At 56.7% G+C, this 17,908-nt stretch overlaps 2 protein-coding genes across 5 annotated transcripts; both read right to left on the bottom strand.

Moving 5' to 3' along the window:
- Window positions 1-572: 572 nt before the first annotated feature.
- Window positions 573-7,038, bottom strand: HSD17B8 (hydroxysteroid 17-beta dehydrogenase 8). Of its 3 annotated transcripts, XM_061621572.1 has the most exons (9): window positions 6,865-7,033; window positions 5,923-6,113; window positions 4,409-4,525; window positions 4,216-4,311; window positions 3,945-4,030; window positions 3,354-3,438; window positions 3,022-3,064; window positions 1,684-1,758; window positions 573-1,571 (listed from the first exon to the last, which is right to left on the bottom strand). In XM_061621572.1, exons 1-9 carry the CDS (start codon window positions 6,908-6,910, stop codon window positions 1,555-1,557), a joined length of 756 nt encoding a protein of 251 aa, XP_061477556.1. In that variant the 5' UTR covers window positions 6,911-7,033; the 3' UTR covers window positions 573-1,554. The 3 variants fall into 3 exon arrangements, with proteins under 3 accessions (XP_061477556.1, XP_061477557.1, XP_061477555.1); XM_061621573.1 differs by lacking the exon at window positions 3,354-3,438 and having other exon boundaries at window positions 6,865-7,034; XM_061621571.1 differs by lacking the exon at window positions 573-1,571 and having other exon boundaries at window positions 1,664-1,758; window positions 6,865-7,038.
- A 2,829-nt stretch (window positions 7,039-9,867) lies between these two features.
- Window positions 9,868-17,586, bottom strand: SLC39A7 (solute carrier family 39 member 7). 2 transcript variants are annotated; one of them, XM_061621535.1, is made up of 8 exons: window positions 17,390-17,586; window positions 15,285-15,744; window positions 14,027-14,195; window positions 13,814-13,888; window positions 12,726-12,851; window positions 12,073-12,186; window positions 11,751-11,947; window positions 9,868-11,190 (listed from the first exon to the last, which is right to left on the bottom strand). In XM_061621535.1, the coding sequence occupies exons 1-8, from the start codon at window positions 17,569-17,571 to the stop codon at window positions 10,939-10,941; spliced, it is 1,575 nt and encodes a 524-aa protein (XP_061477519.1). In that variant the 5' UTR covers window positions 17,572-17,586; the 3' UTR covers window positions 9,868-10,938. The 2 variants fall into 2 exon arrangements, with proteins under 2 accessions (XP_061477519.1, XP_061477520.1); XM_061621536.1 differs by lacking the exon at window positions 17,390-17,586 and adding an exon at window positions 16,623-17,309.
- Between the last annotated feature and the right edge of the window lie 322 nt (window positions 17,587-17,908).

Below are 17,908 nucleotides of genomic sequence, written 5' to 3'. Positions count from 1 at the left end.
CTGCATGGCTGTGACAGGGGGGCTCTCTGGGGTCGCGCCAAGGGGTCCTTCCCACCCTGCTTGGAGGGTGGAACTGCAGACCTGCATGCAGAACAGAGGCTCTGCCCCCTGAGCTGCGATGGGACAACCAAGGCAAGCCTTGTTGCAGCTGCGATTGCTCCCACCCCAAAAACCACAAAGCAGCTCACATTTGCAAGGGGGTTGTTGGGGGCAGGGCGTGTGGTTGGGAGGCTCACGTGGTACAGACCACGCTGGATTCTGCCACTTCAGGCTGCTGGGGGGGGGCGGGCGATATCTTGGAACGTTTCTCCATGTGAAAACATAAAACCACCAAGAAAAAAAAGAGCTGTCATGCAAGATGAAAAGGGGGAGAAATTCAGCATCGTGTAATGAATTCTTTAGCGCACCCACAGAATTCACCCAGCCCTGCCCCACACAAGGCAGACAAGCCCCCCCCTTTGCACTTCTAATAAAGCTCCTTTGGTTCAACTCTGCCCAGAGCAGGAGTCGCCACTGCCGGCCCGTGTCTACCTCCTGCAGCAGAAACAACAGAGGGAATCTGGCACAGCATGTTGTAGAATGAAAAAATGTAATTCAGCAGAAGGTTTCAGGGAGTACAGGCCGCACTTCATCAGGTGCAGGAAGTCTCCTCCTCAGTTTGCACACATACAGTACATGCTGTTGGGTTTTTTGCTTGTCATTGGCGTTCCTGGGGGGGCACCATTTAGCCACCTCATGAGCGGGAGTCAATTCTGAACCACTGGGGCTGAATCCAGGCCCCCTCCGCCATTGCCACTAACCCAAGGACACACAACTGAAATGTAAACCTATCTGTCCCGTCCATCGTCCTTGCCTCCCTCCCGCAACAACTTTCAAATTGCAAGCTCCTCAGGGCAGGGATCCATCTTTTTAGACTTCGTTGACAGCAGTTTGTAAAAGATAGCAGGTGTGTGTGTGCAGATTTCATTTATGAAGTGCTTCCCATATATACTGAGGCCATAAATCTCGTTCTGCTGTCTGTTAAACTGAGATGAAATCAGCAGTGAGGAAGAACAACTTTTCCTTCTGACAGTGAGTGGCGACTTCTGCACACTGAATGCAAAGGTCTCTGACGTTCCCTTCAGGTTCTCAAAGAGAAGCTGCCCATTAAATGCACTTTTACAGAAGCAATTAATTCACTGAGCGAATGGTTGATCCACGAATCATCCTATCCCCAGTCAAATCTAAACAACCTCCCTCCATGGTGAAAGTCTGGATTGCGATTCTTTGATCTTAGCATCACCCCTTGTGCAAAAGCTCCCCACCCCACCCCATCCCCTCCAGAGAACCCGCCTAGGGGCAGGAGGAGAGGGGCATGTCCAGCTTCTAAGCCTTCCCCCTTGCATTGAAAAGCATCAGCCAGAAAACTTCAAGATTGTCCCCACAGTGCAGTGTCTCCCCAGAAGGAGGACCCCCCAGTCCTTCCTTGGGGGGAGTGTCAAGTCAGGGAGTGTTGCGTCACAAGGCCCCTTGGTTTTTCCTGTGGTGTCTCCAGATGCCGGGAAACGGGCGTTGTCAGATGAAAAGGCCCCCTTGAGGGTGGAGGAGAAGGAAGAGGCTCTCAGTGGGTAGGGAGTGTGGGTATCTGGGCAGCCCCCCATGCGCTCACTCACCCGCCCACCCCCTACCCAGCCCCCACCTTACCTGTCACCTCCAAGCTGGCCCCAGTAATGTAGCAGCTCTCGTCAGAGGCCAGGAAAGTGCAAACCTCAGCAACATCTGCCAAGAGGAAGGGGAAGAGGCGAGGGTGAAGCCTGGCCCAGCCATGCGCCCCCAGCGCCCCAAAAGATGTTCTCAATATGTTTTCATAGAATCGTAGAGTTGGAAGGGGCCTACAAGGCCATCAAGTCCAACCCCCTGCTCAATGCAGGAATCCAAATTAAAGCATTTTGTTTTAATATGTTTTAAAGTACTTTAAGTATTTTTGTTTGCCGGCCTGGGCTCCTTCTGGGAGGAAGACGGGATACAAATGAAATAAATAAATAAAGAAGTTGTTGCAAATACAGCTGCTTTGATTTTTTCACACAAAGGGAAAGGTTTTGACCAGCTGGGTTTGCACAATTCCCTCCAAGACAGACAGACACACATTCATCTGGCCAGCTGTGTAGCCTGTCTGGAGAGTGCATGCCACAAGCAGCACGGACAGCTGGGGGTTTAGAGCACGTCTGGACAGGAGCGCCGCCTACAGCAAACTGCAGCCCTGCTCACAAAAGGGGCCTTGATGCTTTGTCCCATGCCAGCAAAACGACCCCTCACTCACTCCCAGCCCCCTGGATCTACCGCAGGCCAAAGCGGAGCGCGGGAAGGTGCCCAATATCGAGCCAAGGCTAGTCGTTTGTCTTACTCAGTATGTCCCACTCGGACCGGCAGCAGCTCTCTGGGGTACAAAGCAGAGGGAGGCCACGCCTGCTACCAAAGACCCCTCCCCCCATTTTTATTTTTCTCACAAAAGCCCAGGAGACGAGGCTACGATGGTCCACTCCAGAGATGAGGAACATCTGTGGCCCTCCAGCCCTTGTTCGACTACAGCTCCCATCATTCCTGGCTGCAGAGGCTGCTGGGAGTTGGAGTCCTAACCCTGTAGTCTATCATTGCCCCCCTTCATTTGTTGTCAAATTGAGTTTGCTTTTGCTGCAAATTGTAAGCTGGTTTGTGGAGGATATAATTTTTTAAAAACAAACAAACTGGCAGTTTCTGTCCAAGGGAGGATCTTTTCCCTCCGGTGCCTGAGGTCCTTTTACTTGGACCGAACCTTCCACACCCAAAGCTGAGTGCGTCGCCCTCTGAGCCCAACCAAAGTGCGGCAGCTCATTCCTAATCAACCCAGCAGCAAGCAGGAGGGAACTCTGCAGATGTTCAGAGGCTCTCTTTGCTTGACTGCCCCGGGTCCTCCCCTGAACAGTGTTCTGAAGCACAGCCCCCCCTCCCTTGCCTTGACCCCACATCCCACCCCCGAGGACCCACACGAGGTGAGCTTCTGACCTTCAGGCTCCCCCAGCCGTCCCAGTGGCACCATCGCTGCAAACTGGGGGAGGGAAAAAGGCAGGTGAGGGGGGAGGGTTGGGGGTGTCCCAACAGAGGAATTCGGAGGAGGGGGTTGCTTCAGGCGCTTACAGGCTCACTTTGGATGGAAATTTCCTTCCTTCAAAGCTGCCCTCTTGCTGCATTCCCCATCTAACCCCACGCACTCGCCCATTCATGCCGCTGAGGGGGGCCTGGACTGGAAGGAAGGGGGCCACCCCACCCCGAAGAGGCAGGTGTGCCTCCCTTCCTCTCCCCCTGCCCCGCTGCATCATCCCCCAGCGGACACTGACCTTGTCCAACACTTTCTGGGGGACTTTCTCCGTCATGGGGGAACGGATGAACCCTGGCAGAACCGTGTTGCAGCGGATCCCGTATCTGCAGCGCAGAAAACGGAAGTGGGGCAGTGGGGGGTTCAGACAGCGCAGCATTGTGGGTGGGGCCGTGCTCCGCTCCCACCGTCGAGAGACAGGCCCAAGGAGTTGCCTTGGAGAGCAACGTGCCGCCCCTTTGGCCGGTGTCCTCTGGTACTGGCCACTCTGACTGGCTGGGGGGTCCCAGGCAGAGGGGGGGGTCTCCCCAATCACAGGTAGGGATTGAACGTGGGGCCTTCTGCATGCCCTGGCCCTGACCCACGGCTCCTCCCACCAAAGTAAGATCCTAGTCCTCATGGTTCTGAGGAAAGGGCTGGTTTTAACAGGAACATCCAAAGCTGTTTTCCCTCAAGTTGGGCCACTAGGCTCACCTAGCTGAGTCTGGTCTCTGCCCTGACTGGCAGCTCTCATTCCTAGCCCCTCCTGGAGATGCCGCCGTCGGGGCTGAAATGTGGGGCCTCTGGTCTGCCTGCCAAGAAGGGAACTCTCCCGCCACAGTGTGGGGCTTACCTGGCCAGTTCCTTGGCCGCCGTCTTGCTCAGAGCCTCCACCCCAGCCTTGGAGGCTGCGTAATTCACCTGCCCCAGATTCCCCACCTGGCCAGGGAAGAAGAGAGGAAGGGGTGGGGTGGGGGAGGCACAGGGAGCCCCTCAAGACCTGCCGGGTTGGGAGGAGGCGTTGAAGGGCCGAGGCAAACGGAGTCAGGAGGGCAAAAGGGGGCTCCGGGCAAAGCTCAGAGGTGGGGATGGAGGGGGGGATGGGGGGGAGGAGGTCACTGCACCTTCCCCACGACGCTCCCCAAGTTGATGATGGAGCCCTGGGAGATCCCGGCGGCCACCAGTGCCCGTGCCACAGCCTGCGTCACCAGGAACGTTCCCTGCAGGGGAGGAGAGGGAGGAGAAGTCAGGTGGCCCCTCCAGGGAGCATCTCTCCACGGGGGTGGGGGCTCAAAGACCCTTCCCCAGGCCAGGTACCTTGAGGTTGACCCTGAGGACCGTGTCAAAGGCCTCCTCCGTCTGCTTCAGCAGGAACTCGTCCATGGTGATCCCGGCACAGTTGACACAGACGCTGGCAGGGCGAGAGAAGCGGGCCTGGAAGAGGAGAGGAAGAAAATCAGCAGGCAGAGGGAGGGATTTGGGAGGCACGAGATCCAGGCAGCAACAGAACCAGCAATGGACAAGAGAAGAGAACCTTCTGGAAGACGGGCATGAAAACTGTCGCTCCCCCCCATCTCAGCCAATGGTGAGAGACGGCGGGAGTCGCAGCCCAGCAACATCTGGAGGGCCAGATCTCTAGGAATCAGGGAGTTGGAAGGGCCTCCAGAGGTCCTCTAGACTCCAGCTCAGTCCAGGGGTCTTACAACTACAGCCACCCTGAGAGACGGCTGTGCAGACTCTCTGCTTGACCATCCCTGGCCAAGGAGACCCCCCCCGCTCTGCCCCTTAGCCAGGCTGTGCCACTGCCAGGCGGCTCTAGCCGAAATCTGCCTCCTTTAGTCCCGTGCTGCCTTCTCTGGAGCAAAGGGGTCTGAGCGTGCCCTGTCCTCTGCGCCTCCAGATATCTGAAGTCACCCCCCTGTCATCTCCTGTTTTAAAGCCATCCAAACTGGTGGCCATCTCTGCCAACGCTGGGTGGGCCGCCTCTCAGGAAGGTCCTAGCAGCAGGTCTTGCACTGAGCACGTGCCCCACAGGAAGCTGCTGTACGCAGCGTCTGGTTCCTGGTCCATCTAGCTCAGTATTGTCCGCACTGACTGCCAGCGGCTCCCCAGGATCTCAGCCAGCTCTCCCTGGGATGTTCTGCACGCAGGGCAGAGGCTCGAGCACCAGGCTGCGGTCCTTCTTGCACATGCGGGAGACGGGCCACAAGAGGGGGCACCGTTAGGTGTGGAGGCTGCCACGCATCCGTTCTGGGGAGGGGGTGAGAGAGCAAGTCAGCGGCAGAGAGAGATGGGGTGGCCGGCATCTACGAACGCTCTGGATCAGGGAAGTCGAAAAAGTTAGACTGGAAGGATCAAAAGGAGAAAAGGGAGTGAAGGAGGGGAGGAAGGAGCTTATTCCAGTGGCAGGACGCCTGCTGGGCCTGCAGAAGCCCCGCTGCTTCAGTCACTGGCCTCTCCAGTTAAGAAGGATCAGGCGGCAGCGAGAGAAGTGGCCCTTCTCTGCCCAGGATCCTGTAGAGGTAGGGCCAGTGAGGAATGCCAACTCAGGGCAAGGTGCTCTTCAACATGCATGGTTTGAAAAATAAAACAAAGACGTACATACACACTCCTATCCTGCCTTTCCTCCCAGGAGCTCAACTCCCCACCACACCATTTCACCTTCACAACAACCCTCCGAGGGAGGTTAGACTGAGAGACTGCGACTAGCCCAAGGTCACCCAGTGAGCTCATGGCTGAGCGGGGATTTGAACCCCGGCCTCCCAGTCCTAGCAGAGCTTGCCAATGCATGCACACAGCACACACTCTCTTGCTCGCTTGCTGAGTGGCACCTGGATACGGTCCACGAGGTGTGCCACGCTCTTGGCGCATCCCACGTCCACGCGCAAGGCCTCATGGTCTCCCGCCTGGAGCCCCTGCAGAGTCTTGGACGCCCCAGCTTCGTCGCAGTCTGCAATGGCCACCAGGGCACCTTCCCGGGCAAAGCGAGTGCAGATGGCCCGGCCGATGCCACTGCCGCCCCCTGCGGAAGAGACGCCCCGAGGTCAGGTGCCGTGGGGGAGAAATGGAATCCCCTCCCCCCCAGCCTCCCACCATCCTGCAACCTCTGACCCACCTCACTCTCCCACAAAAGTGCTTCTGCCAAATCTACCCCTAGCTAAAAGTCCCCCTATCTTTAACAGCCTTACAACAGGCAGAAATCCAACGGATGAAGTCTCCCCATCCGCTCTGTGCCAAGCTGGCCACTGCAGCTGGGCAGAGGCTGGGCATACCTCAAAGGAGGAAATCCAACAAGCAAGGCTTCCCCCTTTTGCTCCACCAACATGCCTGGCAAAAGCGTAACCTGTTGAACTGGTGTCTCTTAGGCAGTTGTAAAAAAAAGACGGGGGGGGAAAGGAAGCAGGATATTGCCAACTGCCTTTTCCTCCCAACGGCAACCCCCTCCCCAAATGCAGCTGCAAAAGACCCCCCCAGTGCCTCCCCCTCTCACCCCACATTCTCTCAAAGAACAGCCTGAACGCTCCCCGCTCCTCTCAATAAGGGGCGGGCACAGCCTTGCAGAATGGAGGCCTCTCCCATCAGTAAACCCCTCCCCAAACATAACCCTCTCACCCCCATTGCACTCCACCACCCCTGTTGGATTTCTACCTGGCTCCCTGCTCCTCCTTCTCTTCCTGAACCCCCTCTCCTTGCAACATCATCCCACCCGTTGCAATACCCCAATCCCCACCCCTTGCAAGAGCCCCCTCCTCTCCCCTCCCCGGGGAAAGCACCTGTCACCAGGGCCAAGGTCCCCTGCAGCCTAAGGTGGGCAGCCATTGCTCTGTGGGGGAAAGAGCAGGAAAGGAGGCTCCAGAGGCAGCCCTGCCCCCGGAAGCTGAGGCCATAGAGGCTCCAGGGGCAAGACCAGGCAGGCCCTTCTGGCCAGCCCTCTCCGTGGCCTTAGTCCTCCACGGTGGCGGAGGACGCCAGGACGCCTGGGTTCTCTGGGAGAAGGGAGCCCCACGTGAAGGAGAGGGACAGCAGGTCCCTACCCCCCACATCGTTCATAAGGCTGTGCAGGAGGAGGGGGAATTCAACAGGTGTAGCACCAGCTGAAATTTCTTCTTCTCTGCACGAGTAAGGTTAAGAGGTGTTGAGTGGAGAAGTACAAGGCAGTTGTTTTAATATTTATTTGTTACTTTGTAGTATGTATGCTTTTGTATTGTGGCTTTATTGTATATTTTTATAATATTTGCTGTTTTATCTTCTGTACACCGCTTGGAGATTTTTATATACATTAAGCGGTATAGAAATTGCTTAAATAAATAAATAAGTACACAGTCTGCAGAAGCCTCCTGGCCTCTCCTCTTCTGCACCTGGCTGGCAGGCAGGCAAGCTTCGGGGTCCCTCACCTTTTGACAGGCATTCAACATTCCCAGTCAGGAGCACACCTGAACCTGTTGAATTTCTGCCTGCCTTCCCAAGTACGCAGCAGCCTTAACAAAGGTGCCATGAGTGGCTGCTTTATCAGAGGGGAATCTAATTAAGCTAGCCAGGAGGCAGAAAGTAAAGAGGGGTGGGCTGCTGCCACCATACACCCTGGGGCCCATCTGGTCTGCAGCACACTGACCAGCAGCTGTTGCATCAGCCAAAGACCCCTTGCCCAGCCCCACTGCCTTAGCCCCTGAGCTACGACGGCCCTTCCCAAATAGAAATCTGACCATACTGAGTCAGACCACTGAAGTCCACCTAGCTTAGCATTGCATACACTGACTGGCAGCGTTTCTTCCAGGGTTTCAGACAGGTCTTCCCCGCCCTGCCTAGAGTTGCCGCCATTGGGAGTTGAACGTGGTCCCTTCTGCATGCCAAGCAGCCGCCCTGCCCCTGAGCTACGATGGCCTGCCCCACACCTGCCTCTTGCACCCTTCCCTTCCTGAGCGGGAATAAAACCCTCCAAGGAAGATGCCCATTTGCTGGGCCAGCAGCCCCCTCACCAGAGCAGCATCTGGGCATTCAGGAGGGCGCATCCTCTCTTCCTGGCTGCCCCCCAAGGGCAGACTTTGCTTCTTATGGGGAGAAAAGCATGGCAGGCAACGCCTCCAAGTAGGTAGCCCAGGTACCGCATGTGTGAGTGAATACACAAGCCCACCTCCCACTGCCCTACAGTCCTTGCACACACTTGGGGTAGGGTTTCCCCTCACCTTGAGGACTTCTGGATGTGGGAAGGGTCCTTGCTGCATTCAGCCAGTATCAACTCCATCTGATACGGAGGCTGCGCCTCTACCTGCCCAACCATCTGCTCCCATCGGTGGTACATGCCCTGGTCTCCTCTCCCCCAGACTACTGTAATGCAGTCTACATGGGGTTACCCTTGAAAACTGTCTGGAAACTGCAACTGGTACAGAATGCGGTGGCGCGCCTGATTAAGGGTAGCTGGCAGTAAGACCACGTTGCTCCAGAGCTGAAGGAGTTGCACTGGTTACCAGTTGTTTTCCGAGCCCAATCCAAGGTGTTGGTTTTGACCTTTAAAACCCTGCACGGTTTCGGCCAAGTCTATCGGAAAGAGCGCCTCCAACATCATCAGCGATGCCGCTCAGCTAGATCAGCTTCGAAAGACCTTTTCTCCATCCCACCAGTTAAAACAGCCAAACTGGTGAGGACTAGGGAGAGGGCTTTCTCAACTGTGGCCCCCACTCTGTGGAATTCCCTCCGTCATACCCCCTCTATGATGAGCTTCCGCCGGGCCTTGAAGACCTGGCTCTTCAGGCAGGCTTTTGGGGTGGGTGTTATTAGTATTGGTTGAGATTTTAATATTTTAATGTAATTATGTTTTAATTTTGTACGTCGCCCAGAGTGGCTGGATTGCCAGCCAGATGGGCGACTAATAAATTTAATAAATAATAATAATCAGCCTCCCTCTCTCCTCCCCCCCCCCACTAGAGGTAAGCCACACAGCTTGGTGATGTGCCAGCCCTACTCAGGAAGTGCCACCAGGACAACAAAGCCTGAAGTGGGCCACGGGGCCTGGATTGCTCCACACGACCCCAAACCTTTATTTAATACAATTTATAGACTGCTTGATCAAACAACATGATACACCTAAGCCAGCCTTTCCCAACCAGTGTGCCTCCAGATGTTGTTGGACCTCAACTCCCATCAGCCTCAGCCAGCATTGCCAATGGTCAGGAAAGATGGGAAGTGTGGTCCAACAACATCTGGAGGCACACTGGTTGGGAAAGGCTGACCTAAGCACTTTACATTAGAGGTGTAAACATGTTTATAAAAAAAATTCCAGTAAAATCAGAAAAGTCCTAAAACATCATAAAATGAATCTTTTTTTAAAAAAAGAGATAAAAATCAACTTTAAAAACAAATACACATAATAAACAAAAAGGTTTTAAAGCATGCAGAGTGCCTTTCAAGGTGGATTGCTCTGCTCCTGGCTTAACTCCCCCCAGACCACATGGCCGCAGTTTACTCCATCGCCAACATGGAACCCTCCCTTCCAACTAAAAATGGTTTTTATTGTTTAATAGAAGGCCAGCTCTGTGGCCTGTGGTTCATGAGTTAAAGTTGCTGCAGAGAAACCACCTTTGCCAATCCAGATGTTTAAGAGCTTTTGAAAGTGGAGCTGATGGGAGTTGTAGTCCAAAACATCTGCAGGGCACCAGGTTGTCAAAGGCTGGTCCAGTGGCTTGGTGCACCTGTGTCAGCCAGACAGCCAGGACTCCTGGGTCCTCTGGCTTAAGTCTGCTGCCACCTGCTGTCCAGCCCCAGGAATTACACACAAAGCATTTCAGGGCTGAAATCAGTTTTAATTACAGACACAATTTTTTACTTTACACATTTCCCCCCACAGCCCATTAACCATCATCACCCCAAATAATATCCCTCCACTCTACAAAAATGCAAAAAAAGAAAAACACCCTCAAGGAAATATATAAAACAAGTGTACACAGAAACTCCCTTTGCACCCACCCTGCCTTTCCCAGAGTATAAATCAGGATTTCCTCCACATTGTCAGCAGTCAGAACAGACCCCCCCACCTCCCCCCAGAGTTGCATTTTACAGCAGCAGAAAGACACAGACACCCCTAAGCAGCCCTTAGTATTTGGTGCACCTCTGCTGCACTTGGGGGGGAGGGTCCCAAGTTACCACCACTAGCCTAGTTGACAAAATCCTGCTCTACAGCAAATTCCATTCTTGGATGCCAGCCACTAAGCCCCCCACCCCACCCCACCCCACCCCCACTGTCCGGAACCATGATTTCTACTGATCCCCCTCCCCGAGTCAGCATTATTTCCACACAAAAGTCCACTTCTACTTCTATTTACTTGGTCCTTTCTTCTGGGCCTTCAGTCCCCAATAATTAGGGGTCAGGAGGATGGACACAGACACACAAAGCCTCATCATAGCAGCCAGGAGGAACCCTGGTACTAAAATTCTCTCCCCTGCCCCCCACTTCCTTCAGTGCCTCATAGGAAGGAGCGTCCCGTCATCTCCAAGTAGGACAGGAGAGCGGGCCCTCTTCAGTACCAGACCGGTCGTTTTCTCCTCCTCCTCTCACTACTCCACGCAGTGCCCCCTGGAGGAGTGGAGGTGCACAGCAGGGAAGAAGTATGACTCCCTGGGACGAAAAGCAAGGTGTGGGCAGTGGGGCTAAGGCAGAACGGCAGGACTCTTCCGATTCCACTCTCGGCTTCTACTCAAGTACAGCAAAGCAAAGTGGGAGCCACAGACTCTCTCGGGTGCACGCTGCCTGCCTGCCTGCCTATCCTTCCGTCTCCCTCGTGGGAAGGGGTGTTGTTGGTCCCATATCTGTGCTCCCTGAACTGCCGCCTGCCCTGCCAACAGCCGCCTCCTCCCTACTCGTACTGGGCGATGAAGACCATCATTCCAACGCCCCCGACCAGGCCCAGCACCTCCAGAAGGGACTGGACGGGCCCCGAGTCCTGCAGGAGCTCTGGGATCACCGAGACGGTGGCCACGTAGATGAAGCCCCCGGCTGTGAAGGGGAGGATCCAGGCGGTGGCCGCCTCGCCCACACCTTCCGCCAGAAGGGAACAGACTGTGCCCGCCAGCGCCCCCACAGCCGTCACCAGCTGCAGCTTCATCGCCTGCAGAGAGGAGGAAAGGCAGAGTCAGTCGCGGGTGAGCGGAGATCACAAGCAGGCCTCGACACCCACATTCCTCTTGCCCAGAGGTAGACTGCCCCTCTCTAAGGAGGGTCAACTGTTCATGGGATTGGGCCGTAGATCAGTGGCACAGCACCCCAATGGCGGCATCTCCAGGTGGGGCTGAAAGAGACCCCCCACCGGAAACCCTGGAGAGGTGCTGCCAGTCAGTGGACAACATTGAGGTAGATGGACGCGTGGTCCACTCAGTTCAATGCGACTTCCTAGTCCCTGAGCCGCTACTTGCTGGACCACAGCAGACCCCCACAGGCATGGTGGGTTAACAACTGACCGAGACCCTCCCCGTAACTATCGACCCCCATTTAAGAGCCGCCCTCTAACAACGGCCTCCCACACACTGATGTGCCGCATGAGGAGCTTCTAAAGCACTTTGTACGTGCCCAGGGCCTTCAGGAGGGAGCCAGCTAGAAACCCTGATCCAATCGATTGGCTTAGTTTCCTTCCCCCCCCCCCCGCCAAAGCTGCCCCGGGAGGGCCTTTACCTTCCGCTTGCTGCATCCGGACTGGACAAGGATGGCAAAGTCGCCCACCTCATGGGGCACCTCGTGCAGCAGCACGGTCAGGGTGGTGACGGCTCCGACGGTGGCCCCCGCCAGGAAGGAGGCCCCCAGCGCCAGCCCATCCGTGAAGTTGTGGGCAAAGTCGGCGGCCAGGTTCAGATAGCCAGCGACACGCATGGCTGCATGTGGGGGGAGAGGAAGAGAGGCTCAGCCGGGGGTCTTGACCCCACATGCAAAAGTCCCAGTGCCCCCGCAGCCCCAGGGGTCCTCCGAATGCCCACCCAGCAGCCCCCTCCCTCCTTACCAGACTCAGGGGGCTTCTCCTTCCTCCTGGAGGTGGCGGCGGCCTTCTCTCCCGCAGACCCTCCCCGGAGGGGCTCCTTCTCCCCCTCGTCGTCACTGCACTTGGCCTTGGCAGCTGTGGGGGGAGGGGGAATCAGGAGGCGGGAGGAAGCCATGGAGACCCCCACACACACACTTGGAGGCCCCCACCCTACAGACCATCTGATTCAGGCAGGCCAGCCGTTCTGCTTTCTGGCAGAGATCCCCTCAGCTAACAAGAGTCTCTGCATCTTTGCTTCAGGGAATTAAGCAAGCCGCTAGCCCTCAGTGCTGCTAAAGAGAAAGGCTTCATGCTATGCTTTTTTTGGGGGGGTGTGTGATCGTGCCCCACCTGACTTCCCCTCAAGCACCCAACCTCCACCCCCTTTGACCGGAACTGCTCTGACCCACCTGAGGCCTCTGCTTAACCCCTTTGCCCCCTCCCCACAAAATCCCACACTGGCTAAAGCAAGCCAGGACCCATGGGGGGAGCTGAGAGGGGGGGGAAAGAGCATTTTGGACTAGACCCAGCATCAATTTCTGGGGATTTTCCTTCCTGTAAGTCCCTCCCACCCCCAGCATGGAGGAGTGTGCAGAGGGAGGGAGATTCTGGCCAGTGCCCGTGGCTGTACCCACCGTGGCTGTGTCCGTGGTGCCCGTGCCCTCCCTTGATGTGCCTGACAAACTTCTCCACGACCAGGAAAGCCACGATGCCGCCAAGGACCCAGAGCCCGACAGACATCATGTGCTGGTGCTCCGGACCTGGAAGAGAGTCAGAGAGTGCAGGCAGGCTGGACGGATGCAGCATCCCGTGTGGCCCCTGCTCGGGGCCCCCAGCGCCAAGCCTCCTTTGCCCTGCAGGCACTCCCTCTACTCTACTCTGCTCTCGTGTCCCCACCCCCACTGCGCTTCTCGTCTGTGCCCCCTCCAGACGTCCCCCCCAGCCCCCCACTTTTCTAGACCCAGCAAGGTATGGGAGACAGTGGGCCCAGGTTGAAAGCCCACACCTATTCTGACCGGGAGGTGTGAACCCTTGCCGCGAAGCGCCAAGTCAAGAGAGACAAGCCCCCCCCCCCCGAGTCGAGGGAGGGGAAGGGTTTCTTCTCTGGAGCTGCCTGAGGTTTGGAGGGACTCAAAGGGAAAAGTCCTCAAAGGCCCCTTTTATTCCCCCCCCATCAAAATTCTGAGCAAGTCAGAAGAACAGGGAGTTTTGGTTCTTGTTTGTAAAAAAGACTTCCAAAGCTCAGAGTGACGGGAGAGACAAGCCCCTGCCCCCAAATTGCTCCCCCTGGTCGTGAGAGGAGGTACCCCCAGCCCTTCTGTCCCCCCACCAGCCTACACCAACCTCACAGGCTTTGGGGAAGATAGAGAGGGAGGGAGGGGCCCATGAAAGTCCAGCCCCCTTGACTGATGCAGAGCTGAACCCCCCCCAACAGATGGCCATGCGTCATAGACCCCCAGTCAGAGGGAGATCCCCCCACCCCCCAGCTGAGCTGCCTTCCCCCTTGAGGCGTCTCTCCAAGGGGCCCACCCAACTCTGCCCCCTTGTCACTGGGCCCCCTGGGTCTGGCCTTCCCCCCAGGAGGCAGATAGAGAAGGAGCTCTTGTCCACTCCTGTGTTGGGCGACACCCCTCCTGCCGCCTGAGGGTGTCGCCACTGTCCCACCCCCCCACCTCAAGCGCTCAGGGGAACCAAGACGCAAGGGCCCAAAGACCCCCCTTACCCTGGTGAGAGTGCCCGTGGCCGGGCGCCTTCGTGTGGGAGTGTCCGGCGCCTTCCTCGTGATGGGAGTGAGGCTCTGCAAGGAGTGGAGAAAGGGGTGGTGAGACGGAGGGAAGCCCTTTCTCCCCACACCAGCCCGCCCACCCTCCCACCCACCCTTCCCTCCACAGGACCCGGGCAGGGACTGGGGGGAGGCTTTTTCACACGCACTCACCCAGAGCGTGAGGAATGAGGTGCAGGAAGGCGTCCCCCAAGAGCCCCCCCGAGGCAAAGCTGAGCAGGAGTTTGAGGAGGGCCTGGTGCTTGGAAGTGTTTGACTCCACAGGGATCAAGAAGAGGATGAAGTAGGGAGCGGCGCTGATGAGGAGGGTGGCACCGAGAGCCTGCAGGGGGAGGGCAGGGAGTCACGCTAAGAGCAAACAGCCACCCCCTGGCTCTGAGGTTTGGGATCCCTTTTGCAGACCCCACCCCCCAAAAGTGCACTTCTGACTCACCAGCCTGGTTCTGGGGGTTCCGGGTTCAAATCCCCACACACATTAGCAATGACGCTTACTAGGTGACCTTTAGCCAGGCACCAACTCTCAGACTAGCCCACCTCACAGGGTTGGAGGCAAAAATGGGGGGGGGCGCCTCAGAGAACCATGTCTGCTGCCCTGGGCTGATCGGAGAGTGTGCGAGGTCTGGTTTTGGCTTTTGAAAAAAGGAACGAATAAAATAAACAAACATGGGTCCTGTCCTGCCCTGGGCTGAGAGCCACATCTCTCCGACAGGGACCGGAGCCAGAAGACTAAGAGGACTTGTGGGTGTCCCAGACCTACCTGGAGATGCTGCCATCGGGGCTTGAACTGGTGCTCTACCCACTGAGCTACGGCCCCTTTCCCAATTTGTTTTAACAAACACTTTATCACTTGCTGAATTAGAAGCCAGGAGGAATTGAAGGCCCCCCATCCCCCCGCCCACCTTTCTGAAGGTGGAATCAATCACAGAAGCTTGGAGATAAAAGACGTTAAAGGCAGACTTTACAAACTGAGAAGGGGGAAAAAGCAACAGGCTAATTAATATTGAGTCTCCCCCTTTTGCACCCCTGTAGCTTGAACGGAGGAGTAGCCAACCTGGTGCCCTGTAGATTCCACTGGACAACAACTCTCTGTGTCCCTGGTGGTTGGCTGTGCTGGCTCCTCTGGAAGCCACAGTCCACCAACAACAACAACACCTGAAGGGCACCATGTTGGCTATCCCTGTCTGAACGTGAGAGGGGAGTCAATAGTTCTGAGTTCTGAGGCTGCAATGCTGAATATACTTCCTAGGAAGCAAACCCCACTGGATGCTTCTGGGTAATGTGCTGCTCGTCTCTACAGAGCCAGACTCGACACAAAGCCCAGTGAAATTAAACGAGGTTTGAGCAAGACTCGGGGTCCCTCCACTAGCAGCCCCCCGCAGTGAGCCATGGCCCTCCGGAAGTCAGCACTCACGTAAGTCCACAGCTGCAGCGGCTGCAGCCTTTCTCTCCTCTGCGGGGGAGACTTCTGATGCCCAGGGAAGGATTTGGCCTTGCTGGGGCCACTGGCATGATCCTCGTGCGAGTGGCCGTGAAGGTGATGGTGAGAATCCTCGTGGAAGTGGCTGTGGCTGTGTCCGTGATGGGGGTCCGCCTGTGAGTGGCTGTGCCCGTGGTGCAAATCCCCGTGTGAGTGTCCATGGTCACCGTGCGAATGGCTGTGTCCGTGATGGTGGTCCTCATGCGCATGGCTGTGTCCATGCCAAATATCCTCATGCGTGTGGCCGTGGTGGAAGTTCTCGTGCGCATGGCCATGAAAGCCTTCATGCTGCGAGGAGACAGTCCATATCAGCATCACGCAGACCATGACGACGGACAGCACATCACCAAGCTGGGCACCTCGCAGCAGCCTGCTGGCGGCCATCGTGGTTGCTCTGTCAGGGAGAAGGAGGGTCAAGCTGGATTCCTGCATTGAGCAGGGGGTTGGACTTGATGGCCTTATAGGCCCCTTCCAACTCCACTATTCTATGATTCTGTCCTAGGACAATGTAGGCACAGTCACTCCGGCCAGTCTCCTCTCTGTCTATGGTCATTAAGTAGCCTCTTTGAGGGATGGGTGACAGCGGGCCTGGCTCCATTGGCTGGGAAGGCCCGGGTTCAAGCCCCACACCTTTCCTGACCGGGAGGTGTGAACCCTTGCCACGCAGCTCCATGCCAAGAGAGACAAGCCCCCCCAACTGAGTCGAGGGAGGGGAAGAGTCTCTTCTCTGGAGCTGCCTGAGGTTTGGAGGGACTCAAAGGGAAAAGGCCTCAAAGGCCCCTTTTATTCTTTTGCCACTTGCACTCCAGCAGTCATCCACCCTGTTTCACTGCCCTTAGCTCACCACAAGGTGCAAACCGGGCTCCACAATGCTGTAGAGGGCACTTGGGAGCAACCATGTCAAGAGCCCGACGCGCCACGCTGTTCCACAGTGTGACAGGGGCTTCAACAGGGTCACCTGCTCTATCTACTGGGAACTCCCCCAGGGCATTCAGGAATCCAGTGGATTTCATTAGTCTCCAGTGCAGGATTTGTTGATCATGGATGAAGGTGCAGATTTGGTGTGCATTACCGAGACCTGGGTGGATGAGCTAGTCTCCAGTGGCAGACCGTGTTAATCTGTCCAGCACCCCTGCAGGGTAGGATCGGAGCCATAAGTCTAAACTTCACCCAGACTTACCTCCTGCCCACCCCTGCCTCAGGATCCCCATACCAGCCCCTCTTTTCTGCCTCACACTTACAATCCTTCCGTAACTTCCTAGTCTAAAATACCTGCGACCCAGCAGCTGGCTGGCTTCTCTCAGCGGTCCCCTTGCTGCTGGCTCAGGAATTAAGATGTAATGAAACGTGTCCAAGTCCAGGAAACGTCAAAAGGGTCTATGTGCGGGGGGGGGGAGGTGCGTGTGTGCAGGGGGGAGGGGAATCGTCCCATCATTTTTGCAGCTGAAAAAACACTGTGCAAGCAAAAGCGAGCCCACAGCAGCAAGAGAGGGCGCCAGCGTGCTCTGAAAAAGGGTGGCCTTTCGGGGAAGGGGCTTGCTGGCGCCCAGGAAACCTGCCCCCGGGCCAGGCCCCTCTCCCCAAGGAACTCCTTCAGGCGAGAATGCGCAAAGCTTTACACCCCCTCTGCTGCCCCCCGTATGTTGGGGAGGGCAGAGAGAGAGAAAGGTACTGTGGGGCTGCATTGCAAACGGCTCCCAGCCCGCCCCCTCCGCTCTTCTGCGCCCCACCTCACCCCTGGGCTGCCTTTGGGAGGGAGGGAGAGGGATTTAGCGCTCTGTGACCAGCCGCAGGCTGCGCGTTCCTCCTGGGCCATAGAGAATGGGAGCGGTCGGAAGGGAAGGAGCGGCCCCCGAGGCAGCTGGATCCCCCCTGCCTCTCCCCTCTGGGCTCTGCTGGGCGTGGGGGGATTCCCTCCCAGAGACCCCCCCCAATACACACTCTCCTCCTGCAGCCCCCAAGTCCCACTCTGTCCCCAGACTCTATGGCCTTGGAGGTACTCCCCTCCCGACCCCCAATGCCCCAGGCAGGATTCTCACCCGGCTCTCCTAGATCCGCTACCTCCCGGCTTAAGCCTGACGTGGCACCCGAGCCACGCCCACCAGCCCCAAACATCGCGGGAGCTCCCTCTCTTTCTCTCCTCCGCCTCCCCACCTTCTTTCTTTAGCCTGCCCCATTCAAATCCCTCTGCCCTTTTCCGGCATGTGCCCTTCACAAACATGGGGACAGCCACAACGCATCATAAAGGCGGGTAAGGGAGAGGGATGGCGGTAGGTAGGATCTGCCCTTAACAAAGATGGCAGCCGCTTATTTTTTTTCAACAAAAGGGCGTAGTTGATTCTGCCATATTTCTTTAGGGCAAATTGAGGCCTGGTAGTTCTGAGGAGAAATTTATTTCCTTGGGACGAGCAAGAGCCTTTACGTAGACGTAACGCTTTTCTTTGGCAAGATCACACAAGCTGACTCTTTCTCGCCCCGCCCCCGCATGTCCCTGCCACCGCGGTGCCTGTCGGGTAAGCCCCGATTCCTCGCCCCGGTGCATTGTGGGAGGTTGGCCA

The sequence above is a fragment of the Rhineura floridana genome, chromosome 3, assembly GCF_030035675.1.
Source record: "Rhineura floridana isolate rRhiFlo1 chromosome 3, rRhiFlo1.hap2, whole genome shotgun sequence".
Classification (NCBI taxonomy): domain Eukaryota; kingdom Metazoa; phylum Chordata; class Lepidosauria; order Squamata; family Rhineuridae; genus Rhineura; species Rhineura floridana.
Note: the sequence above shows the minus strand (reverse complement) of the source record. Positions and strands in the feature narration are given on the sequence as shown.

Excerpts from the sequence above, each read along its gene's own strand:
- HSD17B8 (XM_061621571.1), bottom strand. The coding sequence starts at position 6,910 with ATGGCTGCCCACCTTAGGCTGCAGGGGACCTTGGCCCTGGTGACAG. Across the intron at positions 4,526-5,922 it reads ACCTCGTGGACCGTATCCAG|GCCCGCTTCTCTCGCCCTGC; the intron begins GTGCCACTCAGC and ends CTCCTCTTCCAG. Across the intron at positions 1,759-3,021 it reads ACGGCTGGGGGAGCCTGAAG|ATGTTGCTGAGGTTTGCACT; the intron begins GTCAGAAGCTCA and ends TCCTCTTGGCAG.
- SLC39A7 (XM_061621535.1), bottom strand. The coding sequence starts at position 17,571 with ATGTTTGTGAAGGGCACATGCCGGAAAAGGGCAGAGGGATTTGAATGG. Across the intron at positions 12,852-13,813 it reads CCACGGGCACTCTCACCAGG|GTCCGGAGCACCAGCACATG; the intron begins GTAAGGGGGGTC and ends ACTCTCTTCCAG. Across the intron at positions 11,948-12,072 it reads GGAGAAGCCCCCTGAGTCTG|CCATGCGTGTCGCTGGCTAT; the intron begins GTAAGGAGGGAG and ends CCCCACATGCAG.